At 42.6% G+C, this 22,241-nt stretch overlaps 1 protein-coding gene across 3 annotated transcripts in view; it reads right to left on the bottom strand.

Annotated features, from left to right (window-relative positions):
• The window catches only part of myo1b (myosin IB), a 56,851-nt gene that overhangs the window by 22,258 nt on the left and 12,352 nt on the right, over positions 1-22,241 (bottom strand). For all 3 annotated transcript variants that reach the window (XM_079170714.1, XM_079170715.1, XM_079170716.1), the window contains exons 4-8: positions 8,835-8,929; positions 5,847-5,951; positions 4,386-4,432; positions 2,513-2,576; positions 513-611 (exon numbers count right to left, since the gene is read on the bottom strand). In XM_079170714.1, the coding sequence (XP_079026840.1) occupies positions 513-611; positions 2,513-2,576; positions 4,386-4,432; positions 5,847-5,951; positions 8,835-8,929 (410 nt within the window). The remainder of the gene's footprint in view (positions 1-512; positions 612-2,512; positions 2,577-4,385; positions 4,433-5,846; positions 5,952-8,834; positions 8,930-22,241) is intronic.

Here is a 22,241-nt window from a genome sequence, read left to right as displayed (position 1 = left end):
ATCAGCCATGTGTTTGTGTGCAGCTGCAATACTGCTGGAAAATGTTTATGTAAGATTTTAACATAGGGAGTGGCATGCTGGTGCTTCCAGATGACAGGGGTGAATTAAAAATAGGAAATTCAAATAGGGAAACACAAACTCCGTGCTCATGTTAACCATCTGGTGTTTGAATGTAAACAAACAGAAGATCCCACCGTGGTGGAGAGTATAGTTTCCTTTGGACAAGACTGCTCGGCTAGCTACTGCTCAGCTGATTCATTAGTTCCTGTGAGCAGATAAGTGCATATTCTGAGATCAGAAGTTATTCCAGGCGATCAGGCTAAATATATCACAACCCCAGTTTGTGCTTTAGGGCGATAAGAACGGTGCATTTAAGTATTTAAAGCTGCCATTTCTCTCAGATCCAGGAGCACTTTAATCTTCAAGTTAAGTTTGCCCCCATCTACACTTTGAAAAAAAATAAAATACATTGATGCTTCCATTTAATGCATTCCAGAGTTTTTAGGACTTACTCAGTGTGTCATCGGAGGCTCCAGACAGGAGCTGATAAAAGACGTGGAAGTTCCTCTCTCCTCGTGGCTGTTTCACCACACGTGACTTCTCCAGCAGATCTGAAAGAGTACAGGACAACAAAAGGGAAACAATGACGCATGATGACAAAAAGTTATTTCCCCAATAATGGTCCTCACGGGAAAGGTTTCTGCGGTGATTCACTGAGGTGTCCTTGAAAAGTAAACAAGGGGCTGATCTGCTGTAGGAAGTACTAAGGATGCCCAGCATCTGTATGGAGGTCAGAGGGCTTCCTGGTTCAAACTTCTGTATATATGCAAGTTGCCAAGGTGACCAAGCTAATGTTCTTTGTGTGTGTGTATGTGCGCACACAATATCAAACATCAGCGCTTTCTCCCAGGCTGCCGACCAAGTGCAGCAGTACCTGATTAAAAAGGGGACCCATCATCTGCTCACCGCATTAGGCTCAGTATGATTTAATTAAAGACCAACAGCAGAGCTCTGCATCTGAGAATGCTTGAGATCCTCTTCACTGCCAGTCTGGCTGGATAATAAGCATCCAATTCGTCTAGTTAAGAACATCTTATTTTAGGAGACTTAAGAGTTTACATTAAACTGACTGAACAGAAGGAAAAATATCCACTTGAACTGCCATTTTAACCACAGTCAAATTTCCAGCCATACAAATAAAAAGAACCGCTCCTGGCTTTGTCAATCTTTGGACAAACTGTGACTCACCGGTCTGTGGGCGCTGAGAGGACAGAAGGGCCACTTTGCACTGACTCTGTGGACACGCTAACTAGAGAGCCCTACACAGAGACCCGGGGGCTGTCAGAGCTAGCGGTGGGTCAGGCTCAATGTGAATCTGTGGCAGCGGCTGGCCACGGATCACATACGGGACTCTATAAGAGCCAGCACATCAATAATACAACATCCACGACTGAGTGGCTGTCAGCAGCAGCAATACAGAGCTGTGGTCAAAGACGCAGAGAGGACAAGAACAATACCACCGAGGAGCCACTTCCTTCTTTTTATTGAACATTTTTAATATGCGTGGTCGCATTTCATTTGCTCTTGTGCCGACTCTGAAATATTCGCATCCTAAGGGAACTGAAGTGACCTTTCATCTCGCGTCCAGCCAAACCCTTCAGTCATCCTTTCATTGCTTTTGTTTTGAGCCACCGCTTTCCATTTTGTGTAGTAAAGCATCCTAAACATGTTTCCTCTGCCTTGGAAATGCAAACACATATTGAAGCAGCAACGTGGGAACAATATCCTGTTATGTTTTGACTTTGGCTGCCAAAAAATCTTTAAAGCTATGGAGGATTGGGTTTTCTAAAAGTATAGCCATCTAATCTCAGTTGTAGGACGCACTGAGGGCTCGACGGATGCCCGTGTAGGGGAAAATAATGAGCCGAGAGCAGAAGAGAAATCCTTCCAGGCTTGCCCTGCTAAAGAGCATCCTCGTCCATCTGCCTAGCAGGCCAGCCGGCCCCGTCTGAAGCAGTCACATGTCAGCGGCTCTTCTTCACAGAAAGTCCCTTGTGTTGAACTAACGCGAGCCAACAGACAGAGGTTCATTTGTGTCTCGGCCGTCGGCTCCTCTTTTTGTTTCTGTGACCTCTGGCGGAGAAGTCAGCGCAGACGCAACAATGTGAACAGAAGCAAGATAAGAGAGAAGAGAGCTGAGGCGCGAGAGGCTGGAGGTGAGCGCCCTGTTCGGTTTCAATAGAGCTTTCCCCAATTCTAAAGCTTTTGTGCAACTGTACCTCAACAATTTGAAATACTTGAATGGCCTCTCCGACTACTTTTGAAGATAAAAACTGATAGTTGTATGTTTGATGGTACGGTTTAACTAGGAGGGAGACATCAGTGTCAGGTTGATAAGAAAATGACAAGAAGAAGATAAAATAATGGCTACTATGATACATTAAATATGGCGTGTACAATTTGACGGATATTTCTTTTATTTTAAGCGCATCGTCATGTCAATGCTACTCACAGTTGCTGATGACTCCACCCAGAGGATCTCCTTTGAAGTCAAACTCAATGTCCATGTACTTCCCCTGCGGATGAGAGCACAACGTTTAGAACATACAGTAGGTAGAACTGAACTTTAATGTACACTGTGAGCTGGCTCCAAAGCTCAGCACCAGCTGCCAAACAAACTGTTATGAAATAAGTGTAGAGGGAAAGCCCCCCCCACCAGGCCACGTTCTTTCTACTGGAGAACTAAAACAAAAGCATTTCAGGCCGTCTCTTTCCTTCGATCTGAAACTTGGATGCTAGGACACAGAGCCCTGTGTGTTTATCCCCCCCCCCCCCCCCTCCCCTCTGATGTATTAATAGCAGACCGGTCCTCAGAGCAGGCCAAGCTTTACTGGTGAGCGGGCTCCAGCCAATCTCAATAAGCTTGCTGCACTCAGCAAAATGAAGTGACACTTTGATTGATGGGTCTCTGATAAACTGATTGAGCTCCGATGAACTGGCATGTAGCGGGGAGGCCTGAGGTCCTTGTCTAGAGGTTTATACCAAGGTTACCTAAATATAAACAGAAGGGGCGCACTCCTTTATAAAGCTGAACTACCCGGTTACAACTGCAAGGCCAGGCCTGAGTTTATATGTACCAATATAGGTAGATGATTGAACGGAGTGGGAAAAGGAAACTTAAAATTGGCAGTTAGCCTGTTATACCTGGCCGGTATAACAAGTTTCCATTCAATAAAAACAGGCAAAAACCCAACACCCAGTGTAATGGTGTTGCAATCAGACTTTTTGGATGGACTGGAAGTTTTAAGATAGACTGACTTTTCCAGCTAAAAAAAAACATTCATGTTAGAAAAATGAACGTGAACACAAGTGGTTGGTGTGATAGGGGTAATCTGATGCAATGTCACGTCATGAGGGAGCCAGACAGTGTGAGAATGACCTCCTTGGCAAACAAAAAGCAAACACACACACACCCGTCTCCTTTCATTCTGCCACTGCCTGGAAATACATCCTCTCCTGGATCCGTCTCTGGACGGAAACATTATCATGATGCTATCTCTGCCATAGAGATAAGCATCATATTTCTTCAGCTTCCTCATTTCGCAACCCCCGCAGGTCATGAGGAATCGATCAGTCGATGTATAAAACACGTGGAGATGTTACAGTGAGAGACGAGCAGAAAATAAATCTGTTTGCAACATTATGAAAGTTTGGACAAACTGACAGTCCAGTGCTTATGAACAGCAGTGTACCTCAAAGGCCTTGCTCTGTGTATGTAAAGATGTGCTAGTGAAATACACTGTATGTCTTCACATGATGTGGTAAAGACATTAGAACATGCATGGGACTAAATCCCCTTAAAAAGGAGGTTACTCTTTGATTTGTTGCTTTGAAACACGTACCGACATGAATCACTTGAGGACATGAGTCTCCAGAAAACATCAGCCTGCAGGCATTTTCTTAAAACCATCAAGCCGTTACAAAGGCTGTTGTGTCTAGACAGAATCACTGCGAGAACTGATTCAACTCCACCAATTGTAGGAAAGAGGAAAATAAGCTACCACACCATTGTAGATCACTACTAGACGTTCCATTTAGTGGAAAGCCAGACTGACGCAAGCACACGAATGAGACATTCACTGTGTAAAGAAATTAAAAGAAACAGAGAGAGACACAACAGTAGGGAATTAAGAAATATGTTGGGGCTTATTTTGAAGGAAAGAGAAAAACGTAGATGAAAGTTGAAAGATGATGCGTAGCTTGAATACAGTCTGAATGAAAACATCCAAGCTGTGCATAATGTTAAGCAAATGAGGCCTCATTCAAGAAGCAAACATCTAATTAAACGACACCAGTTGTTTATCGGTTCAGTATCAGATACTTACAAATCTGGAAGAGTTGTCATTCCTCACTGTTTTGGCATTTCCAAAGGCTGAAAATCAGAAATGGGACAGGATGAAAACACTGCAAACCAATGCATAATTCATGCTAATCCATCTGAAATAACGTTATTGCAAATAATATCAAAACAAACCAAAGCGTGTTGACAAATATGCTAAACATATCAATGATCCTTAACATTGTGCCTCACTCCTGCGAGCTGTCAATCATCTAAGGGGTCTGGATGTCAAAGCTGTTTTTACTGATGAAGCCCCATAATTCTGCGTGGATTAGGCAAAGCACCGCTGCTTGCCAGGCTTAGGAGCGGCTGAACTTTGCTGTCATTCAAGTCAAAGTGCTTCAATATTTGCCATAAACAAACAAAAAAAAAATTTTTAAACACAGCGTTGCCCCTTATGGGTGTTTAAGTGCGATCATAAATAAAATTGCATCGCAAACATGTGTGCACATCTACGCCTCATATTACGTGCATAAATGAGCCTTTTAGAACAGTATTTTTCAATCCAGAGCCTTTTCAAAATTGCTTCTGGCCACATTTCTCCATTAAAATGCTATTAATGTGTCATGCATCACAGCGCTATTAGCGTATCAGCTTGATAGCTGACAAACGGCTGATTAATGTGCATTTTTCTGTTGTTGGTTAACAACGAAAGAAACCAATAAAAAGGTTTTCTGAAAGAAAGCGAAGCAGAGAGAGAGAGACGCAGAGAGCGAGCATGACACGGGCACATTGTGTGTAGCACGATAACTGTGCTCCCCTCTCCCTTTATTTCAGCGCGAGGGCAATTAGATTGGTGGGAGCTAAACTCTTGCAGATGTGCAGGTTTTTCAGCAGCCAACCCGGCCGGGTATACAGCTTCATCATTCATGGGCATTTCCTGTCCACTGCCCCCAATTAAAGTACAGCTGTTTCTGTGCCAGCACTGAGCTGTGAGATTGAGACAGTGTGTGTGTGTGTGTGTGTGTGTGTGTGTGTGTGTGTGTGTGTGTGTGTGTGTGTGTGGCGTACAGGGGAGAAGTAGAGGAATACAAAGTGTGTGTTACACAGTATTTACACAACCCTGAAAGTTATTGTGCTGATCAGCTCACTTGTCTGTGACAGCACGATTCCCGTGTGTGTGCGTTTGTCGACGTCTACGTGCCAAATCTAAAAGTTTTGCGGTTGCTGTGCGACTTATTGTGTTCGCCAGGAGTTTTGCGGTGATGAAATGGATTTTTCTACCGAGCAAAAATATCAAAGATTCTCATAAAACTCTATGCAGGGTGGGTGACAGGTCGCAAATATACAATGTAAGACAATTCATGTCTTCCATATTTTGACAAAAGAAGCTGCACTTTGAGGAGCCTTTGAAAGGGGACAGCGTTGTCAACCTGTTAACACAAATGTGAGCTCCAGATGATCCAGCCCCCTTGGATTAGCTCGAGTGTGAATGATGCTCACTCACCCTCCAGCACGGGATTGGACTGCAGCAGCTGTTCCTTGACCTTATTCACCTCCTGGCCCTTCCCACACACCGCTGCCACATATGACATCACCAGCTTACTGGCCTCTGGAACACACACACACACACACACACACACACACACACACACACACACACACACACACACACACACACACACACACACACACACACACACACACACACACACACACACACACACACACACACACACACACACACACACACACACACACACACACACACACGTAGACACAACAAATATTAGGTCAAAGCCTTTGCGAGACATGACGAGAGGTTGCCCACCCGTCTCACCATTCACTTTAAAATTCCCCTTACCTCATCCCCCCCTGACACCCATCAGGGAAGGGTGTGGGTCATTAGTCTGGGGTACAGAGAAGAGGAGGAGGCCTCATAATGGACCCAGTTTGTTTAGTCAGACGGTGACCATCATTGCATCAGGTTATCATCATTCAAACGACTGCACTGAAGAAGCGTGACTGCATTTGGATCGACAGAGATGATCCCCTTTCATCCACTTCTCGTGTACGAGCTGAAGCTCATCTGAAAGTGTCAACTGTGAGTGCAGAGTGTTCCCAAAAAATATTTTTCTGGATGAAAAACTCGACAAGGGCTCAAAAGGCATCTTTGGCTTGTCTGAAACAAGTGACATGCCTTGTAGGATGCCTGCTGGCATCGGGATCATCTCTCCTGTCCAGCGAGATGACAGTGACCTAGAACTGATGATGTGTGCGTCGTGCCAAGCAGGGATAGAAAAGAGCTTGACGGTAGTCGCTGGTACAGACTGCTGATGATGATGAGCCTGGCATACAAACAGCTGCAGACACGCTCGTACATTTCAGGAAGGTGTGCATAAAAAAAGAAAATGCAGAGATCAAGAGACCCCGCTCTGCTGAGTAACGAGGTACACACTGCTTAATCTTTGCTTGTTTTTTTTATGTCTCAGGGAAGCAAAATAAACTTCCCCAGTCATCTCTCGCAGGGGAAAAAAAAAACAATGTTATGTCTCCTGTACGCCATTGCTGGCATCTGATAATAATGTTCGTCACAGCTCCTTGCTCATACGGGAGCCACAGCAAGACAGAGCACAAGAAACAGACATAAAAGTCAATGACCCATATCGATGGGGTATGCACGTTTTTGATGGTCTTATTCCACTACAAAGCTCCGAGGCCGATGCGATTAACAAAATCCAAATTTATCTCCTAGACATGGCTGAACAGCTTCTTGGAGTGGGGTTTTTAATATCCATGAGAGCTTGAGAGAACCCAAATAAAGGCTAGTGCAAAACACGATCTGTCATACTTTACTGTGACTTCCACTGCCTCCGTTTTATTATTGTATCACTGCATTAACCTAGTGAAATTATTATTATTAACGTGTGTGTGACTGACAATCTCACATTGTTGACAGTGGCTCCCGTGGCTTTGTGGATCCTAATGTTTGCTGCCAAAGTGCTACGGGGAACGTTACGTTGTTAAATATGAGCTCCAGCCAGCGATCAATGTGCAAATAGATCAAAGCCATCAACACCATGAAAACGGTGCGTCACATTATTAGGTACAGGAAATGGATATGGCATCAGTGCACAAAGAAATAAAGGTAGGGCTGGGCGATGAATTAAAATTATAGTAAGGAAGGGACAGCCATGCATACATAAAGAGCCATACCTCTGATAATATTCAGGTCTTAATAAGTAAATATTCCAACTAAAGAAATGCTGTGATAATATTTTTTCAGTATTTCTCCCCCAGTGATTAAAGCCACATGGCCAGTTTGAATTGAAACCAAATGGACGCTGCGATTACAAATTACTCCTACACTTAAAGTCTGTCGCACACATGCAAATCCAGTGTGTGAGTGACAACAAGTGCAAGGGTCACATTTTTTTTATTCTAAGTACGACTGTATGTCTGTGTCTTTTCTGTACAGGAATGTATTTTAGTAGTAAAGTGTGACTTCCCTCCTACAGTTTGTACTCAATATATCCTTTACCTGCACCACATCACTGCCAATAGGAGACCAGGGAAATTCCATTCCTCTTGGCTTTCTGTAAGGTAAGCGAGGCTGCTCCCGACCCCCAACATGGCCACACTATTACGACACCAACTAGATAAAGGACCGGGGATGTGAAGACAGCGTCCTCTAACATCAGCAGGCTCCATATTTCTAGTCTGATGCGCTGTCAGACATGAGCGTGTCATGCAAATCAGGAACCCATCTGCAAGCTGCTGGTCTACTTTGATTTGCATACCTCCATCATTTAACACCCTCTCCGTATACAGGTCATCAAAGAGGTAGTCACATTTCATGTGCCAACATGACGTTCTCAAAAAAACTTGCATCAAGATGCTTTGAAAAAAAAGTTACATCTGATCTAATGTGGCTTTAAACATAACCACCCTTATCTTACAGCTGCCTTTACAAATACGCTTTGACTACACTTACAAGTGTTTGTTCAGCACTACAAACAAGAGGGGCCGAACAAACGAGAAGGCCCGATGGTACATTTTTAACTCTCCTGGGATCCATTAGCCAAGATTCTCTGTCCTTGGATGCTTTAAAAGTGTTTTTTTTATTTTCTTTGGATAAACTCATTCAGTGCCCGTTTAGAACGGGCTGATTGCTCGTCCTCTGGTAGGGCCACTGCTCATCCAAACAACTTCACACAGTGCTTCTTCCTAACACCACACCCACACTCTCACTCTCAGATGATAGACTACGCACTCCAAGACACTGGATGTTGGTATGCATCTTTAAAATTGTTTTTTTTTAATGTCATCCGGCTGCAACGTGGCCACTCTAGACGATGCCTGTGATTCCACCAGACGTGTTGCAGCACATTTTGGTGTCAAGTGTCCCAGAAGCGACTCCTGCTCTGCTTTGTAGGGGCGCTTGACGAGTGCACAGACGTTAAGATATAAAAGGAGTTCTCTTCTAGCTACATACCTGTTTTCCCAGCGCCACTCTCCCCTGTGATGAGGATGCACTGGTCCTTGTCCTGGTCCCTCAGTGAACGGTAGGCCTCATCTGCCAAAGCATAGCTGGAAGACAAAAGGCACAAAGTCATAAGCTTTCACAGTACTTTAGATTACATGCCCTCAGCTTACATAACATTTTCCAGGATATTTTGGGAAAGATACTGGGGTGAAAGAAGTTCAGAGTAATAATAAAGTACTGTGCCAGGCCGCATGGTGTCCATCCTAATCAATAGCACGCGGCTTTATTGGAAATTAGGTTGCATCTGTAGAACAGCCCCTGGACTGGAGTGACTTGCAGCTTTATTTAGCTACGCCGGCTGGTTCACGTTTGTGATTTGGCTTTGATAGTTGTAATATTGTCCATTTCCTGCTCCTTTCTTCCTAACTCAACACTAATGCTGCTAAAGCTCCTGCATCCAAATGCAAACAAGAACAGAGACATGCTTAAAAGCCTTTTTTTTTACCTCCTTAAGTGACAGTTAAAACAATTAGTTGACATAACCTTGGGAATTGTTCCTGCTGCTATTTAAAAAAAAAGGAATCTGCTTTGTGCGCTTTCAGGTGTTTGATTAATGCGGTCACTCACTGTAAAATAACCCTTGGTGAATGATAAAAGTAGAGTGCCTATTATAAAGTGAAGCCTATTGTCGTACATTCCAGGACAGTGATACAATGGGAAAGTGGGACTGATTACTTCAGTTTCACCCCCTCTGAATTCCAGAACAATGTATTATTTGTTCTCTTTATTCAGAAAATCCCTTATGGTTGGAGGGAAGGGTGTGGATGATGTGAGGTCCATATCACAATGACACATTTTTGTTAAATCTTGTGTGGCACAGTAGTCTGTAATTTCATTGAGATACACACAAAGAAGGAACATTAAAGGGTTTTACAGCTTCCATTTGGCAAGCAAACAGTCATGTACAGTGCTGCGAGGAGTGTCTTCCAAGTTTCTCCTCCAGCAGGACACGAGACTGCAAATTAACTCACTTCACCTCCTGTACACCCCCCACCGTACTTTGGCATTACTCAGGATTTTCTTTTTTTCAAAGCCATGCCTGGTAAAAGCTGTGATTATGCCTTATGCTGTTAAAAAAAAAATGTAGTTGGTTTGAGACAAGGATAAAATGGAGATGGATTAATGCATCATCTAAGACCTTCATGATGAGCTCCGTCAGGTTTAAAGGAAGGTTTCTTTGAGTCGTACTGACCTGGTGGACCATCACAGAGGGGAAGCAGTAGATTAAAAAGGTATTTGGGAGACTCTGCCCTGCTGAAGTGCCCTTGAGCAAGATGATGAATCCCTACCGGAGGTGGGGCCAAGTCATTGTTTCGCAAGTGTTTGCACTCAAGTCCCAAGTCCTAAACTTTCATAAAGCGCTCTTCACCAAATGCAATTGTGTTTTTAACAACAACAACTGCCACTCAGTTAAGCAACACTAGCTCTTAATGGCTTTCTCTTGCAACTTGATTGGATGCTGTCGGATTGGTTCAAACAAAGAGGTTATGGGGAATTAAAGTCAAAGGGCTCAAGTCAAAGGGAAGTCACGAGTTATTGGCGTTAACGTCCAAGTTGGGTTGCAAAGTATTTGTATTTCGGCAATTAGTCTTAATTAAATTTGTGGCTTGAGTCAACACCTCTGATATCCACTATCTCTACAGGAGGGTTATGGCTTAATACAAGTCAAAGCTAGTGGCTTCAAAACCATCACCAAAGTAATCTCCCAACTTTATAAATATCAAGCTAGCTCTACAGTTTTAAGTCTCATGTTTTACATTAAGTACAAGGTAAATGTAGCTTGGGGTAATTTTGGAGGAATGCATCAAAATAGTCTCTCCCCAGCGTCTAATTTGGTCTAATTCCTTGCCTGGGGGTGGGGGCACTCCAAGTCTCCCAGGTCCATTAATCGGAGTATTTATATGAGAGTGCTAGACATGAGCGTAGGAAAGAATGTCTGACATTTACAGATGCTGACAGGGGTTTTAATAAAACACCATCAATGGGTTGTACCTGGGTCTGAAATGGGATGCTGAACTCTGAGCATGGTTGCTGAGGTTAGATTTACTTGTAGAGGCAAAGCTCTTGTCAGATTCAAGCACACTGCATTATCAAAATGTAGCGTGGCACCAGGCAGCAGGCTAAAAAACTGGTTAGACAGGGTTCAAAGTGAGATGTTCAGGCTGCATTTGAGTCTGCATGCTGAACTGCAATGTGGCATCACTCTGCAATTCATTATCTAGTCCAAATATATCCACAAATACACCAGGACATGGAAAAAGAAGCTAACTTCTGAAAAAAAAAAATCTAATTTGGGGTACAGCAACTAAATGCATTAGTGGAGTCAGTGCGGTTAGGAGCAGAACTTGCAGCGTGTAATCACACACTGAACTAACACTGACCTCCAATTCGAAAAGTAGCTGATTGCTAGTAAGAAACCATGACAGAGAGGTTGCCCAGAGATGGACAGCCAGATGAATGCATTCCAGGCCACAATACAAAGTTAAAGCTCAGGCGGGCTAATGGAGCTTAGGGTTCTGCACCATCACACATCATTTGGGACCAGAGCCCATGAAGCCCGGCAACCAGTCGTCTCCCTCGTCGGCCCCCAGTGGGGGCCGTCCACCAACAAACCCTCAGGAAAAGGGGTACGCTAGTGCAGAAGTAACTTCCTTTGAGTCGAGCTGCTGTAGTGAGTCAATAGGCTTGTGAAATTACTCAAAACACTGGAGATGCTATGGCGCACTATTTTTACATTATGACATAGTTTTGCAAGTATACAACCTTCATGGTTTAAAATCTCACAGGAGAGTTATCATTGGGGTTGTTTGCAGCTGAAAGTGTCCTGTCAACAGTTTTACAGTGGTTTATTGTATAATGGCGGTCCAGGTAAATGCTTGTTGGGACCAAGTGCATTTTCTTAGTTGCAGTACCGCAGTTGGCCACTGGAGCAGACTGCACCATATCCACCTCTTAATACATCCGAAGTGTATGCACAGGTGAAGCAAAACATATCCCTGCCAACTGTGCAGGGCAGCAACATTAATAGATTTGTATTGCATGGAAATTATGCAATGTCATCACACTGTTTAAATGATCATCATTAGCCAAGAAACTACCCCAGCAAAATGTGGGGAAGAAGACAGCTAAACAATGCTAATACCGACGTCAACAATGCAAGTTTACAAAATAAATCTGCATTACAAAAGTTTATAAAAAAGGAAAGAACTACATTCAGCCCTCAGTTGTTGTTTTTTTCAGTCTGGTACAAGCCTCTCACTCAGAAATCCCCACCCACACAATCTGTAATCACAGCCCAGCCCCTACCCTCTCCTGTACACAGAGTTTGTATGGATGAGACTTGCCACAGGACATCACGTCACTGTTGAAAAGGGCAGCACAGCGCAGCAGATGTCTGCTTTGTGAAAACACTCCTTTTGCCTGACCTCATCCTGACAATGAGCAGATCATCACACATCAATTATGTCGCCCCCAGAGCAGGCCAGTGGGAGGGGCAGTGTACCAGGAAGGTGAGGGGTGTAAAATGGGAGTGGGGGGTCCTTTACACACACAGAGCTAGTCGTATGAATATGAATGGCCACCACATAATCACAATGAATAGAAGTTAAGTGAAGCGAGGGGCCACACCCAAAATTGTGCATATCCAGATTATATAAATGTTTGAATTTTGAACATTTAAAAGAAAAAAAAAATACAAGCCACAACTGACCTCTCACAAGATACTAATCTGTATTTTGTATTCCCACATACAAAAGCAAGAAAAACAGGGCAGAATTAGAATTAATGCTCATCCCTGCGGCTTCAACAGTGTGCTATCATTAGGACCATGAAAGCAGTGAATAGCAACAGGCTGAACCACTTCACAAACATGGAAGTCAAAATGATGATGAAGCACTACGGTCACCATCAAAGGCAGAGGAAGCAGTGAGTGAGGCACACCGAAATCCCAAAGGCCTCCCAGATCCGTGTGTGTGTGTGTGTGTGTGTGTGTGTGTGTGTGTGTGTGTGTGTGTGTGTGTGTGTGTGCGTGCGTGGGGGGGGTTACACTGGGAAGAGGGCCTTGGACCATAAGTGCCACATGGCACCTCCCCTTCACATCTGCCTGTAGGCTGTAATTTGGACATGCACGTGGCAGCGGTGAACACAAAGCCACACTGGCATGAGGTAAGCAGTAGAAAATAGCCTAGTCAGTTCTTTCTGCACATTTTAAAGTAGTCATTTATAGATGCTAATGAAGCTGTAATATATGGGCTGGATATTCTCTCTCTCTCCCTCTCTCAGAGCCATGTCTTCATATTGACATGCAGCACATTTAAATATGCTTTTCAAAGTAAAACTTTGTTCATTTTCCAGGCCTAAAAATGGATAAACCTGGTCAGTACTTTGATGCTAAATCCAGTTTCTATTATGTGTTTGTATGTGGGAATGGGTGTGGGGGGGCTGTGAGCTCAGCGTGATCTGGCTCCTCCAGAGGCCACAGGAAATCCTCCTGCCTCTGATGGAGCTGCCAAGGAAGCAACACTTTCATGATGCTTCATGACCAGGTGGAAGAGTCAGTGGCTGGTGCAAGAAACACACACACACACACACACACACACACACACACACACACACACACACACACACACACACACACACACACACACACAGAAAAATTCAGCACAGCGACGTGGATTCAGATTGTTTGACAAACATGCTGGTGCAGTTCGGACTGATGTGGCCCATCTGTGTGAATTGGTTACAACAATGTGTTGCTATAAAATGGGTGGTAAGGAAAAGATCTGACACAAGCTCATGATGACAGTTTTATATGCTAAAGAGCACTCTCAATGCGCAACTTAGAAGGTGCAATAACGAATACCTCTAACTCTGTAAATTAAAAGCTCAGGGTGATGTACTGCTGCCAAAGATCTCTAATTTATTCAACACTCGCTCAAGGTTGCCTGAGAGCTCTGTTCAATTACTCATTGATACTCCCCCACCCATACATCAAACTTCGAGGGGGTCCAGGGCTTTAATTTACTTTATTGCACAGCAATTTAGTGTTCCACAGCAGGGGAATACACAGATTCAAGTTGTTTGCCTGATCCTTGGAAAAGCAGGAAATAAGCATGCCGAGTAAGTTAGCAAGACATCCTCAAAGTGATACTGAAACAAAGACTCTTCTGAGCCTCTTTCAGCGGGTTGTAGGGAATCAGCATGGAGCATATTAAAGAAACTTTAAAGATTTTCAAATGACTCCCAATTATCGGTTGTTAAAAGAGCTTAAAGACTGTCCGAGAGCTCAACAATGATAAATGAAGGCCTTGTGCCTCTGGCTAGAAGAAACTAGAAAAGGGAAGAAAAAACCCCCACATGTGCTCAACCACATGTGCTCAGCCACAGACAGGATGATGGAAACAGAGGAGCACGATGTCTTTTTATAGCCCAGAAAGCACCAGCTCTGTCAGGTTTGAGGACTTCCTCTCTTCATCCCGCTCGCCATGTCTCGGCCTTCCACTGTGGCACTTCAGGCTCTCTCTCAATATAAAACACAACTTGTCACTGAAGCGTAGTCCTGCTGACATATACAGACCATCCATGAAACTAACTGTCCTAGACCAGTATGAACATTTTTTTATTGGTTCAACTTCAGTTGCATTAGAATGTTCTCATCTCAACAACATATTATGAACATACATATTTGAGGATGACCTGCTATGACCTATCTGAAGAGAGGATGTCTTATCTACTATATACTGTACGTTTGATTTGTTTTTCAAAGTAAAGAAATATGAATGACGTGTGATCTATGAGCCCTACAGGCATCGCAACACCCCCTGCACAGTGCACCCACACAAAGGCTGCATAGAAATAAAACTGCTACGCCTTTTTTTAGTACAAGATAACTTGGCATCTCTTTAAAGAAGCAAAAAGGCTTCAGGATGACCATGTGACCCGCTGAGCCCATTCAGACAACAGACAGAGTCATTGTGGGTCTGACCGACAGTGTAATGTTGGTCCTACAGCAGCACCACAGTGGCGGGTGACAACTTGTCCCGCTCCACACCATGAAATGAGGAGGCCACAGACCAGGAGGTTTTGGTAGAAGGGACTAAAGTCGTCATGGGTCCTTTTTCCCCTCGAGCCAAAAAACAGTGCATTGTACCCTAGAATTACACACTGTGGGGGCATTATGCCAGCCTTGTTCGGTTCAGAGTAGAAAAGCAAAGCCGGCGTAATGGCGGCTTTCTTCTTTATGGCAGTATTGTGGGATCGCAGTGTAAAAGGGACTAGGGATTCCTGCTGCGTTTAAAGCAGAGGTGGGCTACCTTGGCTGAAATGGAGACCACCTCCAACAAAACGTTTAGTGAAAAAGAGCTTTCAGTGATCAATAACATGTTGCAAGGGAACATAACATAACCTTAAAACTTATTTTAACTGCATATCTGCATCTGACGTTTAATTCGGCACAGAGTAGATAAGCTGGATTCCATTTTTTAAATAAAACATTGATCATTTTCCCCCCGATTAATTAACTTTTCGGAATATAAATGTACCCAAGCTCCAATGCAAAAAGCTAGCTTGGCAGTGGACATTACCTGGCACAAGCGTAACCCCGCTGCTACGATGTCAGATTAGTTTCCCATTAACATTTACAGATTCTCTGTGTAATGTCAGCCTGACCCTTTGGGCTCATAGTCCGGTCCTTTGGGAGGTCTTGGCTAAATGTCCACAGCCAAATGAATCCTCAATCTGCACAAATAACATCCAAATCAGATTGACAGCTTGTTTGATTTCATGTGACCGATCACATGCTGCCCCACCATGACTGTGCTCCAGCTGCAGCAGTTCAACAGCGAGAGCTGCAGTCCTCCATCAAAAGCTGATGTTCCTACATTGTCCACATTACATTAACTACAGTACTGCTGTGTACGGCTATATGCTAAAAAAAAAAGCAGATTAAAATACACAAGTGGATTTGGTCGCAGTTTGACCCAAAAAGTCTGTCTTAACAAAAAGGATACAACTTTTTTGTTAAGAAAATAGTTCTATAGCATCTTCAACAAATGAATGGAAATATGTGTGCCCCTTGATGATTGCCTCCAACAAATACAAAAACATACATTATTGTCAAATATATATATATATATATATATATATATATATATATATATATATATAAGGTTCTATGGTGGAACAATATTCTACACAGCAGTGAGTCTTAACTATCAACCTCCTTTTCGGTGTTGCCTCTCACGTGTTATGCAAGCTGTGTACACAGATAAAAGGCTAATACCCCCATTGTTCTGGCTATGAATAGAGAGAGTTTACAATGGTTTTCAGACAGTCATAGATAAAAGAAAATCTATGAAATAAAATCTTGTGCTCACAGAAGCAATAAATGACAGCGCAGGCAATGTGTAATCAGTATTGTGTTAAGTTATCAGCAGGTTTATCTTTGGAAACAACAGAGGAATTCATAACCTTTCGCAATTAATGGTTGCCAATAGGTTAAGTAATCGCAGATGCTATGGGCTACCAAACAGAACCTGGTTCGCACAATATGAGAAATGAAATATGCAAATTGGCACAGCCACCAATGTAGAAAAATAAATACAAATCAAAAACTATTGTCTTAAATAGCATTAGGGCCCTATGGAAGGTGAATTTAGGATAAGTTTTATGCCATCCTACCTCAGGATTCCTAGCTTGGGAAATCCTTAAGTTAGGACTGTTCTGTAAGAGCTAAATCCTATCCAAAGATTAAAAAAAAAAAATTTCAGAAATGCAGTTGGGACAAATATTTCTATATCAAAAATCCTTAAAGATAAGAAAGTATTTCAGACTTAGGAAGTTTCTGTAATGAGGCTCCAGAACCATGTGTGCAAGTACAAGTGTACTGCTGCCTTCATGCAGAAATGTAGCAGTTGATTATGAACGGTTGCATCATCCACTTTAACACATTTGCATTATATTCTTGGGTTGAAGCAGTGGGTGGACAAAGCAACACACACACACACACACACACACACTTTCCCAATCATGTCTCTCGAGGTTCACCCCGCTCACCATTACGCCAACACATGCCGGAGAGGACTCACTCTGCCCACCTGAGTCAAAATGCCATTTCAACAAGTGCCTACTTAAATCTACCTACGCTCAGGTTCTGTGCTGCAATTTATTGTATGTAGGCCTCTTTGAAAACAGTCTTATATAATACCAAATCAGTGTCCACGTGGTGTAAGCTTGTTACCGAATAACTGCAGCTGGATAAAATAAAGAATGCACTGATCGAAACAGATATGAACTGTTTTACATCTTCTATTTGAATAGAAGATGTTAGAAACATAGATATCAAACAGGACTACTTCATCTTATAACTACCATTCTTGTGTCTTATTAAGGGCCTCCTGTGATATCAGTTTTCTTACAGTTAGAATATGTTGTAAAATCTCAGACACTTGAGTCCGTTGCGAAACAATACCGCAGTCACACAGCTAATATCAACTTGGGGAACTCAATTATTCCACAACAAATGTAGGTGATACAGTATTTCGTCAGATTAAACAGCATTTCAGTACAACAGTTTGAAGGTAAGACCAATAACAAGGGTGCAAGTGTATTTGGTGAGCTGCCGGAACAAATTCTATAAATTATAGAGGGAATTTCCAACTTGTATTTTTTGCCTTTTGATCAGTGTTCCAACTGACGACACTGGAAATGTAACCACAGCTATGATGCCATGATGCAGTAAATGGCTCCAAAGTCCATCCTCCCTGTGGACAAAGCGCTGTTACCTTGGGTCTTTTATCTTAATCAAACATATAAAACAGTCTCATACCTATTGATCATATTTTAAAATGAATCCTTACACAAATGGTTCAATGGCAGGTTTGTGTTGCACATTATGACATAATTAAATTTGCTCTCACAAACTTGGCAGTGGTTTAATAAAAAAGGAAACCTGATGCGATGCCAGGGCTTCACAGCGACATTGGATCCAATAGAGCTAAATACAGGACTACTGCAAAAGCCACGTGCAACTTTCTATGCAAAGGGTTGAGACAGTAGTCATAATGCAAACATACACATTACGTAGGAAAGGATCACTCAGAGGGAATGCTTTTAGTGTGATCCATGTCAGGCACGCACTCAGTACAAGCAGCTCACTCCCCCACATGTGATCTCTGGTCTTCTTCAGCCACGTTTTGACGTAATCGCAGGCCTTTCACTGGAAACTGCACGATTCAATGTAATGCGTGTTTCGTGTTCTTTGGATACACTGGAGTTTCTTTATTTTGGGTTGTGGGACAATCAAGGATTTTAACATCATACTCATTCTTGAGATATGACAAACCTATTTACTGTATGGAGTAATACAGCAGTTACACAAAAGCAAGGCTAAAATCTTTGCCAAACTGAGTAGGAGACAATCCCAAGTGACCTGGGTGTCATCATAAGGCATGCTATGATGAGCATCGCAGGGACACACACGCGCCCCTTAAGAACAATTAAAACAACTCGTAGTGAGATAATAGTCATAGGTGTCGAACCTCTACAACAAAGCAGATTTCACAGCCAAGCTGTCCTAACCTTGTGCATAACAGCTGAAAACCCCGGGATACGCCTTGCACGGGGCCTCTTTGCTCCATTAGCCACTCGTGATGCCCCCCCTGCAACCAATGCTCTAGTGGCACTAGGTATTGAGCGCAGAGAGCATCGGGGGTCTCAATACCTCATTAAACGTTGGGGAAATACGATCCTACCCTGGAGACGTGGGGCTAGCTGCCTGTCCACACACACACACACACACACACTTCTCTCAATCTGTGTCTGGCTTGGGCGGAAGGGGACATGCAAAACAATGACTCCAGGCCATCTGTAATGCTGCTGTGTGTGGAGAAAGGCCACTGATTAGTTCATCTCTAATGCTTCGACTTTGTGTAGAGGGGAGGAAAACACCTGCCAGTTAATTATGAGGCGCCTCATCTGGGCAAAGGAGCATTTCGCTAAATTGGCCGGCAGAGGAAATGATGGACACATGAGTGGTCCTCTATAAACCCAGCTGGAGAGTTCATTCACATTTCCAGAGACACGCATTTTTTTTTCTCCATCCCAGTACTTTCGTTTTGATGGTTATGACATTTCATCCATCCATCCATCCATCCATCCATCCATCCATTGGATGGATTTTCAATATGTTGCACTCCGGAAATTAGATTATTGCTGTTCTGATTGAACATAATGTAGCTGCATTCTCATGTCATTTTGTTTTTCATGTAAGATAACTCATTTGCTTAAAAAAAAAAAATCTCTATGTTGTAAACTGCATGGAAACATCTTATATCTTGGTCTTAGTTGATCAATACTGTTCTGGTCTCTGGCTTGGCAAGAGCCAGGGTATATCTGCAATAGGCCTAACTCTAATTAAGATGGAACTTAACAGGCAATTAGTCTACTAACAAGTTTAGAGATAGGGGACCAGCTGCAGTTCTCCCTCCAGCTGATGGGCACACACACAAACACATACCTCCATTTGTCCAGGGATTACAAGAGCAGGTGTGAAATGGATGAACACCTGCACACACTCACTGTTCCGTACTCGTGCTCATGCAAAAGACACAAAAACACCACCACTCATACACAAGGTTTTTCAGGCACCATTGGAGATGCAGACACACCAGCAATGAGACACTGATGATGCAATGGCATTAATTAAAAAAGGTAACACGTTTGACTAATCTAATTCTGCTCAGGCACATTTTCCTGGCTTTTAATCAATAACCTTAAGATACATTCATCTTTCATCTCATCTAAACAGACTATCCAGGGTGCTTAGTCAATTCCCACAGCACCGACGAAGACAATGAATTAAACTTTAATAAACAGAATGTGCTATGTGTTCTGAGGAGAGCGGGGACCAGTGATTGTTTTAGGGACCGCACATATCAGCTGACATGTCGTCACTGTGCACGGCATTTTACAGTGGAACTTACTATAGGCACATTGTTCATAAAAAACAGATTTGTGATGTTCTGTACGGTCGTGTACAAAATCTTCAAAAAAGACTCCAAGTGGGCGCCGCCAACGAACACGGTGGTGTTATTTACACTGTGTTCCTGTTTCTGAAGGGGGTTTAAGGGTTGAGCAATTATCTGTTGCTTGTTATTTGTTCTGTCAAACATCTTTGCAGTGACAGTAAGGTGAGAAATTCAATGGCGACAATAGCTTCATGCTTAAAAACAAAAACACAACCAAAATGCACCAATATTGATATTAGGGTTAATGATGACTTCTTTTGCTCTTGAAAATGCGCTGTAAAAAAAATCCCCATAAGCATCCATCAGACTGGGAGATTATTACCTCTGCAAACAATCATGTGACAAAATGTCCTTTTTGTTAACTTACTGCAAGTCAATGGGGTTTCATATATACAAGCTAACATCTTTAGGGGCTATGGCAAATTCAAACATCCCTGTGAGCTCCTTTGGCCTTAACTGATGCACCCTGTTCTGAGCTGCTGACATTACACTGTTCATGTGCCTGATGAGGCAAAGACAGGAAGAGGAAGATTCCTAGGACCCCCTGATGTTACCTTAATTAAAGCCAAACACTGATCCCTTCAGTCACTGCAGTAATAAAGCTCCTCAGCCAGTTGAAGCTCATCCATGCAAAAAATAAGGTCATGAAAAACTTTGATGAGGCGGGAAACATCACCAGGAATTGGAAGTCATTTTTTAATTTAGAAATATTGACTGGACACCGTGATTATATCCGTACAAGATATCTATGATTACTTTTTCTAAAAAATGATGCACTCTTCTTCTAAAGCTGAGCATTTATCAAATCTATATTGTTGCACATATAAAAAAATGTTTTTCATATTTGTAAAAATATATCTGTCATGTCAGGCCAGATATCCAGACTTTTTTTACCCTACCTTGCTCAAAACTCAAATTTAGCAGTTTTTGCTGCAAAGCTGTAGGTCTGCAGAGCTATAGCTAAATCAAAGAATAGGCTACAATACAAAAGTATTAAGAGCAAAATATTACAGGCAAAGTATGCTGGGGCTTATTCTTATGAAGTCGTTTTAGTTTCAGTTTTTTAAACTTATTTCCACTACTCTGGTGAAGGCTATTGTCTAATAAATGCATTTACTGTAGCCTTAAAATAACAGACCCAAATAATTGTGAAGCTAAGTGAGCTCTAACAGGAAAAGGTGGGAAGAAAATAATTTGCCTTGTGTTTAAGGCATGACACGCCATGCATTTAAATCCCTTGTAGTGATGCTTCCTCTCTGCTCTGCTTTGAATACCAGTCAAGTCAAATGTATTCAAATTACAACATCAACATTTTTTTCCAAACCACAGCTGTCCAGCTGCTTCTAGATTTATATACACGAGTGTATTTAAAAAAAAAAAAAGTCACATTCACATTTGTTGACAACACGTAAATATGGAAAAGGTAAGCACTAAAACAGTATGGTTAAAAGTTCTGAGTCTACTAAGGGAAAGCAATACTAACAATTTACGCTTGGTCTATGGGCCTGGAAGAGCCGAGGAATTTTATACTCTGAAGTTAAACATTTTTGCGTCATGCGCCACTGAGCAACTTTCATGGAAGTAAACGGGGCGCCGCCTCCAATGCTGTAAACTTGTCACAGGGCTTTCTGCACCTAAATCCCAGAGATGGAAGTTGTCACCTCTCTTCTCATTCTTTACTTAGGCAGCTTGAATCTCCAGACAGAATAAATAAATGAGTTAAATGATGCGATGGTATCGTAAGCGAGTGACCAAAGCTCAAGTAGCCCACAGGAAAGACACACGCGACATGACATGGAAAACAGAACAACTGTGCTGATGCATTTGACAAGACTGAGGGGTTTAACATTACTTGAGGACGATAAATGCAAAGCCCAAAGCTTGGTCCAGATGGCCTGACGGGAGGAGAGGATTAAGATCAATTTATGGAGCATGTTGATACAATCTGCCTTTGACTGGCATTTTAGGTCCCGTTCAAGAGCCTTTCCTATTAAACGGGGTTTAATCTTCTTTACTTAAAGACTAATGGTAAGATGGTTCTCAGCATGTTTCGAGGATGTACATTTCAGTGAATAGAAAGCATTTCTCTTTGACAGTGTAGCCAAGTCATCCATCACTGAAGATGCAGACATTGAGAGCAGAGATGTTGCAGGCTTCTTTCTATTTCACCATGCCCCTAGTTTGGACAGTTTTCTGGTTGTGTATTCTATTGCAGCTGGTTCTGCTTTATTATTAGGTGATGGATGGTAGGCATAGTTGATTATATCTTCTTCTCTCTGGTTTAACACATTCATGTTTCGCTCATACGAATCCTGGGTTCAGTTCATGTCAG

This window comes from Pholis gunnellus, assembly GCF_910591455.1.
Source record: "Pholis gunnellus genome assembly, chromosome: 12".
NCBI lineage: Eukaryota > Metazoa > Chordata > Actinopteri > Perciformes > Pholidae > Pholis > Pholis gunnellus.
Note: the sequence above shows the minus strand (reverse complement) of the source record. Positions and strands in the feature narration are given on the sequence as shown.